The sequence below is a fragment of the Cannabis sativa genome, chromosome 3 (assembly GCF_029168945.1).
Source record: "Cannabis sativa cultivar Pink pepper isolate KNU-18-1 chromosome 3, ASM2916894v1, whole genome shotgun sequence".
Taxonomy (NCBI): Eukaryota; Viridiplantae; Streptophyta; class Magnoliopsida; order Rosales; family Cannabaceae; genus Cannabis; species Cannabis sativa.
In genome coordinates, this window is record NC_083603.1 from 63,017,535 (window position 1) to 63,027,184 (window position 9,650).

The 9,650-nt window shown below is 32.2% G+C and overlaps 1 protein-coding gene across 1 annotated transcript; it reads right to left on the reverse strand.

The window, feature by feature from the left end:
- Positions 1-4,671: 4,671 nt before the first annotated feature.
- LOC115711577 (uncharacterized protein At5g01610) lies at positions 4,672-6,879 on the reverse strand. Its single transcript, XM_030639935.2, has 3 exons — positions 6,624-6,879; positions 6,173-6,227; positions 4,672-5,265 (listed from the first exon to the last, which is right to left on the reverse strand). The coding sequence occupies exons 1-3, from the start codon at positions 6,708-6,710 to the stop codon at positions 4,886-4,888; spliced, it is 522 nt and encodes a 173-aa protein (XP_030495795.1). The 5' UTR covers positions 6,711-6,879; the 3' UTR covers positions 4,672-4,885.
- Between the last annotated feature and the right edge of the window lie 2,771 nt (positions 6,880-9,650).

Here is a 9,650-nt window from a genome sequence, read left to right on the forward strand (position 1 = left end):
AATCTCGGGTACATGCAGAACATCTTTAAGTAGCAAGGTATTTGAAGTACAAGAGGGTAAATAAAGAGAACCAACATGATTTATGCTGAGTTTAGAACCATTACCCACTGTCAGTGTCTCCTTACCATTGTACTCATTCTTTTGGGTCATTTGATTAGCATCAGCTGTGATGTGATTATTAGCACCACTATCGGCATACCAAGCTGTGTCATCAACCATTTCAGGAGTTGCAATGAAAGCAGCAGCACCACCTTGTCCTCCTTTGTTAGAGTTGTTTGCACCATTCGGATCAGTTCCCATGTATGATTCATCATAGCGGTTGTAGCAGTAGGCTGCTGAGTGCCCATATCGTCCACAGACTTGGCAAGTTGGTTTTGAATTATTACTGTTGTTTCTGCCACCTCCTCTTCCACGAAATCTGCCTTGACCTCTTCCTCCTCTGAACTGTCCAGAGTTGCCCCCACGGTTTCCACTGCCTTGTTGGTTGTTTTGACTTCCCCTGCCACTTGAGAAGCCATGAGATCTGGTTGTAGCTATGTTAGCATTCGGGTTCACAGGATTGGTAGGCATATTTTTGTTAGTACCAGACAAAGTACTTAGCCTTTCAACCTTGCTGTCATAGCTCAACAAAATATCCTGCAATTCCTGCCAGGATGTAGAGACTCTAGCCTCAACTTGCACAACAATTGGTAAGTATTCTATGTCAAGAACTGATAAAACATTTGACACAAGTTGTTTTTCAGGATACGGGTCACCTGCAAGTGCGAAAACATCGGCCCACTGCCGTTTTTGGCGTAGGTAGTCTGCCATCGACATAGCTCCTTTCCTGGCAGTTTGGATTTTTGTGCGATATTCGTCCATCTTCACACGAGAGTGTGCACCGAAGAGAGTTTCCAGGGCTTGCCACAGATCTGAAGACGACTCACAGCCCATGACTTCTGTGGCAATACTCTCCGTCATCGATCCATACAACCAACCAAGGAGTAGTTGGTCATGAACAATCCAAGTTTCAAACTCTGGATTTACAGTAACGACGGTTCCTTCTGCATTTTCTTCAGGAGGAAGAAACTCAATCGGTTTCACTTTCTTTCCACTGAGAAATCCATCTAAGCGATGGCCACGGACTATGGCAGATACCATAGTCTTCCAGAGAGTGTAGTTGTTACGGTCTAACTTCAGGGCAAACGGCTGAGTTAGTGTGCTTGCAACTTGAGGTCCATGGACGGCCATGGATGGAGCTGAGGACTGAGCGACTGCACTGGTTGCTGTGTTAGCAGCTGACTCTTCTTGAGCACCACGGGAAGGGGTCTGATCAGCCATTGATGAAGCTTACCACCACCGTCGAGAAAGCTCTGATACCAAGTTTGAAAACACTAAAAGCAAGACAGGAAAATAATGCTCAGGAATTGTAAAGCTCAGCTCAAACTTTGATGCTGGCAGAGTATTTTCATTTATAGGCAGAGAAAGGAATCAGGAATATTCTACATAATTACAGCTCACCAAATCTATACAATCATTACCAAATAATAACAAGGAATATTCTAACGGTAAAGGGGCAAAAGTTGTTATACAATTTGGGACCACAAAGGTAAGGAGAATCCTATGAATGATGGTGCATTGTAACAAATAAGAGGAGGCACACAGTTGGCTGCTGACTCATTTTATTTTCTAACACCGCGCCTAGGGCCCACTCATTTTAGGGGCCCAAATAAAAAAGATACCTTTTAAAAAATATACATATTTTTTTAATAATTTTTAAAAATACAATTTATCTTTATAGCAAGGGCCCACAAATTTTTTTTACTTATGGCCCATTTCAACTCAGGGTCGGCCCTACTTCTATGTCGTCTTCTCAAATATTGATGTAGGTAATAACTTTGTGAATAAGTATGCATGATTGACACTTGATAAAATGTGTTAAACATCAGTTCATATCACCACTTTCTTGAAGAATGTGTGTAAAGAAGAATTTGGTTAAATGGGTTTAATTCTATCTCTATTATTATAATTTTAGTTGAGCAATGCATTTCACGTTATGTTAATAGAGAATTGCTAATGTTGATACTGTGTTACAGAGTGCAATTTATATGTTTCTCGAATATATTATGTCAATGATGTTACTCCCACATATTTTCATTTTGTTTCATAAAGTGCAAGTGTGCTAGCATGATTTGAAGTAGTCTCGTTAAAAAGTTTGTCAGGAAAACCCAGTGGGATAAAACCTAAGCTAAGGAAAAAGAGTGCAAGATATATATTTCATATTCATTGTTATTTGAAAGTTCACTCGTTAAAAATCTTGTCTGGAAAATCAAGTGGGACAAAATCTGAGCTAAGGAAAAAAGAGTACAACATGAATATATCTCCCCCTCATGCACATATGATCTAATTATTTTGTTATAATATACCTCATAAGATTATTTTGGTGATACTATAACTCATCCAGAGTATGTGTGAACTTCTAAATTATGGATGAGGGGTTCTAATAACTTCAATAATTATCTGTTTACCAAGATTTTCAGAAAATGAATTATTTAATATTAGAGCTAAAAAAATATAATTAGGAAAATAAAATATGAAGAAGGCACTCAAAGTTTTTACATGGTTGGGGCGTTAAATTTCCTGTCATAATTTAAAACTATTTTAAATGGGTAGGTTAGTTTAAAATTATCAAGTTAATTCTAAATTAATCTTAGATAATTTACATGCTTTTAGTTTCAATAACGGTAAATATATAAACATATAAGATAATCTTAATATATCATGTTTCTACTACGTATGTAATATAATTGTGTAGGATTTCTATGTATGTCATGTTATTCACTAATGCATGAACATATTATTAATCAACTATTAATGAACATTTATTTAAAAGTAGTAAATAAATAATGATGATGAACTGGATAATAATTGGATATTTCTAATCTTACAACCCTTGAAAAGATTAAAAATAAATTACAAAATCTTATGTTTATCGCTGCAAGGATGCTTTTGTAATTTTGTTGGACCGTTTAAGCCTTCAATTAATTAAAATATTTTTAATTGATTATTCTTAAATAAACTTTTTACTTAAGAAATATTTTAACCCTTTTGAATTAATTAAAATATTTTGTTTAATTTATTCTTAAATAGACTATCTATTTAAGACAAATTATAACACGTAAATTAATTAAAATATTTTTAATTAATTTATTCTTAAATCAACCTTTTATTTAAGATAATTTTATTATCATATTTGATTTGTCTATTAATTTAAATTTTTAATTTTGGATAAAGATAACTTTTGTCTTACTATGGTTATAGATTTTCAATTTGAATTTCAAATCTATAACTAAATTTTATTTATTTAATTCTAAAATAAATTTGAAAAATAAATGTCCCTTAATCAATTTTAGTAATTAAACCTCCTTGTGTCGGTTCGTAATTAATTCTGGTCAAATTCCTGTTTTACCTTACTAAATACTTCTTTATCCTTTAGTACTGTTAATTAACTAGTGAAAATATAATTTAGATCTAATCTAAATTTATAGATCATATTCCCAGCCATCCATGTATATTATTAGATTCCCAAAACAGAAGTTGTAAGAATCATATTCTCTGAGAAACTTTAACGAGTGAATCAAAGAAACTAATTATGTGAACAAGAGTTCATGATTACTCAAGATTTAGGCCGATCTCCTATTGATCATCCTTATGATATGAGTTAGATCTTTATAGTAAACGACATATTTGATAAAGGCAGCTTAATTACATATCGGTCATTGTCATATATAATTTCTATTATGTAAAATACCTTTACTTAGATGTCATACTACATCAGCAATCTGAATCGAGATTGCTTGCATTGAATAACGAGCATCAATGAAACACACTAGCAACTATTTCAATAACTTTAATATGTTGTTGACTGTTTTATTCATGGCTAAGTGATCTTCATACTCCGTAAAATAAAAGTCACAGCCTCATGTATGAATAAGAAAGTTTTCGATATTTATATATAAATGAGTCAATATTAAATCTTAATAATTTAATATTCAAGCATATATAAGAACGTTCAACTTATATTTATAAACTAAAATATATTTACAGGTTTTTCAGAGCATAAACCCTAACACAAGGTCTGAGGTTGGGATCGAGACTGGGGTATGGGGCCAGGGCAGGGACCTAGGTTGGGGTCGGGGCGGGTTCAAGGGCTTGGGGTGGATTCGATTTTGGGTTTGGGTCGGAGTTTGAGTCTGGGTCAGGGTCGAGGTATGGGTCGATTTTGGGGTTCGGGTCCATGGTCGAGGGTTCGAGGCTGGGGTTAAGGTCCGGGTCGGTTCTAGTTCTGGGTCCGGTATCTCATTCGGGTTCGGGTTCAAGTCGGGTTTGGGTCCGTCGTCAGGGTCTCATTCGATTTTGGTGTTTGGGTTGGAGTCGGGGTCGGCATCCAAGTCTGGTTTTCTAGGTCTACATTGGGGTCAAAGTCGAAAAATATTGATTATGAATACAAAAAAAAAAAAAAAAAAAAAAAAAAAAAAATTGCTCAAAAAAATTTTTGAAAATGATTTTTTTTTGTTTTCAAAATTTTATTTGTCAATTAAAAAATTAAAAAAAAAATTATAAAACATGTTTTTTGGGGGAAAAAATAATTTTTTTCAATTAAAAAATAAAAAAAAAATAATTAAAAACATGTTACCAAACACATCCATATAATTTATAAAAATATGTTCGTATAAAATACATACAAGTATTATCTGTAGCAACCAATAGAAAGGCATATACATATGAAACTTATTTTTCTTTTAGTGGCCAATGAATAACAAATATTGAGTAATGTTCATGCACATGGGGTTTACAGATTACAATAGAAGAATTTGAAGTATTAAGTAAAAGAGATGATCTCAACTCAAAACTCTTCTACTTTAATGGCCTCCCTAGGCAACTCATAGACATCTTTAGGCTTTGACTTCTTCACACCAGCAGTGAACCAAACTTTATCAGATTTGTAGCTCTCAACACCAACACTAGTCACCTTAACCCAAACCAATACCTTTGTCTTCATTCCTTCTATCCCACTAAGCTTTCCCCTTGAAAGTGTCCCTTTTACTCTAGTCGCATACCTTATCACAGATGAGTCCTTGAAACACACCTCCGATGGTGATGGAAAGTAGACGATCAGCTTCCCCTTCGCTTCATCGAGCTCATAACATGTTATGTTTCGAGGAAAGAGCCCCGGAGGAAGGTTGTACTCTCGGAGGAGGTCAGCCAACGCTTTTTGTGGTTTTCCTGGAAAAAGAAACCATCTTAATGTTTTTGAACTATTGAATTTTTTGTTTCGTTTTAGTCATTAACTTAGAATTTAGAACAATCGGCATTAACCTTTCTTGAACGTTTCATCATAGAAACTCTACTACATGTTCCATTGGAATTTTAGATGAAGAGAAGCTAAAATTAGATACCAACATTAAAAATAATTTTAGTATAAATAAGTTACTGTTGTTTCTGAAAAAAAAAATAATTTAATGGCTAATTACGTAGCTAGTTTTATAGCTTAGAATTTTACTAAACAGGGAAAATATTATAGACCTTTTGTTATTGGTATCTTTGACATAATATGAATGTTTTAGTGGAAAGATAGATATAGACTCAATACTATGGTTATTGTACTTCTGAATGGTGAAAATGGTGACTGCATTCAAAGCATTAAAGGGACTGGTAACAAGTCTATCTCAGTACCTCACTAAAGTAATAAAAGGTCTAATAATCACTATCTAAGAATATGCAAAGCAACTTGTAATTAAAGATTAGCAATGCTAACCTCTTTGCCTAATGACACTCTACCAAACACAATTAATGCCTCCCATTAATTTTTTTTCCTTTCTTTCTAAAATTTTTCATTAAGGGAGGTGTGAAAATCAGCTTTATTTAATAGAAAGTGAAGATTAGAACAAAAGATTCAAAAATCGAGAAAGTTAAAGGTAATTGGGTAACTTCATAGTTCAATTCTGCATATACATATATATATATATATATGTATATGTGTATATTTATACAGAATAAATGAAGGCAAAAGGAAAACAATCATAAGAAAATTACACCATTGTTGTTGGCTTGTAATAAGGACTGAAGTTCATAAGCTTACAAAGACGCAGAATGTATACATATATATATATATATATATTCAATATTATACCTTTTAGTTTGTTGAATACCCATCTTGCCTTTTCTTCAACAGTACTGGAGAGTGACTGAAATCATGAAATTAATTGAAAAATTCAATAAGGAACAATTTGATTTAGTTTTATGTATGTAAGAATTCCAAAAAAAAAAACACAATTGAAAACCATTTAATTAGAAACTAATTAGTAATAACACAATTTATCCACCGAAATAAAATGTGGGAACTTGATCAAATGTGCAATAAAAAAATAAAAATAAAAGGATAAAAAAAAAGTGCAACTTCAACTCTGTTTTCCAATGCATAAATGTTATAAATTTCAACCTATTTTCTGTCACATGGAAAAATATTCAGATCTTAAAAAGCCCATGAAATAGACAAAGCTGTTGGAACCAGCATTATTACACGAAACAATCCAGTTCCTAAACAATAAAAGTAAAAACAGAGTGAGTGTTGGTTTACATACAGAGAGGTCCTCAGTAATATTGGAGATCTCTTCCTTGGCCTTTTTAGAAATCCAAAAACTGCCAACTTTAGTCAGAGCTTTCTCCATTTTTGGCTGGTGTTTTCTCTCCTTCAATTTTCTCAAACCAGAGAGTTTTATAAAGAAGAAGGAGAAGAGGAAGAAGTTTCTATATTTGTTTGCACCCACATAACAACTCACCACAATCTCTTTTATCTCTCAAACACATGGATGTTGTCTTCTTTCATACTGACAACTCACGTTAATATACACATGATGGTGGTGCCAATTATAAATAAATCAAAATTGAGGACTCTTAAATCATATTTAATAAATATATATTTTAAAGCCATAATTAATATTCAAGTTTGCTTTGCCATAATTAATATTCAAGTTTGCTTTGAGTTGAGTGTAAGTAGGAAAAAAAAATGGTTAAAAAGCAAATATACTTTGTTTTTGTAAGAGTTTTTGCGATTAAATTCTCTTAACTATCATTTTAATTGCACTTAATTTTCTAAGTTTAAATTTTATTGGTAAAACTCACCAACCTCTACTTTTATTGATAAATTAAAGGTGCTATCAGTGATTATGTGTCAACATGAATTATCTCACATGTAAACAAATATATATATGTCGCGTTTATATTGGTTCATATAATTATTCATTTATAAATATCATTAAAAAAAAATAAAAAAATAATTAAATGAAAAAAATATCTAAAATAATTAAAATTATTAAAAAAAAATATACATCTTTCCCGTAAATATTATCTCTGCACTAGGTTATCAAAAAAAAAATCTCTCCCCTAAATTATTTTTATATTTTCCTCTTCTTTTGCTTTTTCTTCATCATCTTCTTTACTTCTTGTAGGCGATGGTCGAATTTAGAAAGAGACCGATCGGATCTGGGTAGGGGTCGAACAAATTTAGGATGAGTTCGGTTGAATCTGGGTCGAGATCGGTCGGATCTGGGCTAGGCTCCTTCAAACTTGCTTCGTCTTGGCTCAATGGTGTAAATAACATGGTGCTTCGTGAACCTATGAGTGAGTTGGCAAAATAACCTTTATGAAAAGTTTTATTAGTAAAATGACTTTTTAAATATTTTAATTAGCAAAATAGCCTTCTTTTAAAATTGACATAATAATTAATATAATAAATACAATTAATATTGATTTTTCCTTATCATTAAAAAAATAGACTTGGTTGGACTCCCATGAGCTCTTTTCATCTTCAATTGAGTTCTTCATTACCATCTGAGTTTTTATCTTCATCTTCATACCACTACTCAAGTATTTCTTCTTCAATAGTATTCATTCACATTTCACCTAAAAAATTCAAGAAACCCTTCAAGAAGAAGTGAACATTCCATCCAACAATTGTAAAGGTTAGTAACTGACTTTACTCAAGTTTAATGATTGGGTAATTATTATTTTAAGGTTATATAGCCATATAAAGCATAAATTTAGGTTATTCTAAAAAAACCTCGTGTGAAAATTGTTGGGTTTTATACCCTAAATAAAACTCATTTCAATATAATCAGATTTACTTATTAATAAAGATCAGAAATTACATTTAATGTTGCATGGTTCACATGATTTATTTCATGATTATTTACATAATGTATGAATTCTATTTAAGTCCAGAACATATCAATTTGTTAATGATTATAGTGTTGTCAACACAGTGGAATATAATCTTAATTATATGTTCGGAAGTTTATTCCCTGATTTGTCAGTTCACTGGATTTAGACTGACAGGATAATCTTTGATAGGTATTCTTACACCTTGGATAAGTGTTATGTCCTTTCCAGGGCATTGGCAAAGTTTACCAGCATCGGATGTATAAAGTATACATCGGAAGGGACCAATATTGAACTTTGATTAGATATATTAAAATTTACCGTAATATCTATTCAATTCAATATCACCCGTTGATCCTGTTGGAAATTTTTTTACTTTTACCAGGATCTTAGATCTATTCACAAGTATGTTGTTTAAACACCCTTAATATGAACTTTCTAAAACGATAAATTAAACACATATAAAGTTAAGAAAACCTTACATTGATGCAGCGGAATTAATGTCTCATTTCGCTCAGATCTCTAACCCTCGAATCCTCTCTGTAGCAGAGTATAATCAAGATCTGAGCTCGAATGTCCTTCTTCAAGTTTGATCCTTCACAGTCTTCCAATCTATGATTGAGTTACTGCTTGCTGTGTGTGGGCACTTACTCTCTCACTAGGGTTCGAAATTGATAAAGGAGAAAAGAGAATAGGGATTTCGGCGAGGTATAGAAAGTGGGAAAGGCTCAGTTTTTCTGAAGAGAAAAATTTCTGTCAGAAAGCTAATGAAAGCATGTGAAAGCATGTGTTGTGACTGAGTCATCACTTTCTATTTATAGGCAACTACTAGGTTTAGGTTAGGAATTATTTGGCATTAAAATAATGAAATTATTAATTTGAAAAACCCTTAATAAGTGGCCGGCCATGGTGTTATAGTGGGCCCCACTTGATTTTGCAGTATTATGAAATTTTATCTCTATTTTCTCAAAAACACCAATTTTCCAATTCTAACCTTTTAAATGCTAAAACTAATTATTTAATAACTAAAATAGATTATTAAATAATATTATCATTTAATTTAATTATTAATTAGACATATAAAGTCCATTAATAAATAAATAAACCTAGAAACTCTTTTCTTTACAATTTCACCTATTTAGTGAAAATTCATAAAATTAGACATAGTCTAACTTTAGAATTATAATTGATCAATCACGAATCAATTAATGAGTCTTACAAGCAGAATGTTCTCAACTAGAATGGGGACCATGGATCTATATGCTGAGCTTCCAATAAGTGAACCAAATTTACCAAGTAAATTCCTACTTATTAATTCTTCGTTGAATCCACTCTTAGAACTTAGAATTGCACTCTCAGACTTATATAGAGCATATTGTATGTTCCGCGATATCAATATGCTATCTCATTTAACCATTGTTATAATCTTATTGTGATTTAAAGATCCTCTA

Excerpts from the sequence above, each read along its gene's own strand:
- LOC115711577 (XM_030639935.2), bottom strand. The coding sequence starts at position 6,710 with ATGGAGAAAGCTCTGACTAAAGTTGGCAGTTTTTGGATTTCTAAAAAG. Across the intron at positions 6,228-6,623 it reads ATATTACTGAGGACCTCTCT|TCACTCTCCAGTACTGTTGA; the intron begins GTATGTAAACCA and ends TCATGATTTCAG. Across the intron at positions 5,266-6,172 it reads GGTATTCAACAAACTAAAAG|GAAAACCACAAAAAGCGTTG; the intron begins GTATAATATTGA and ends TTCTTTTTCCAG.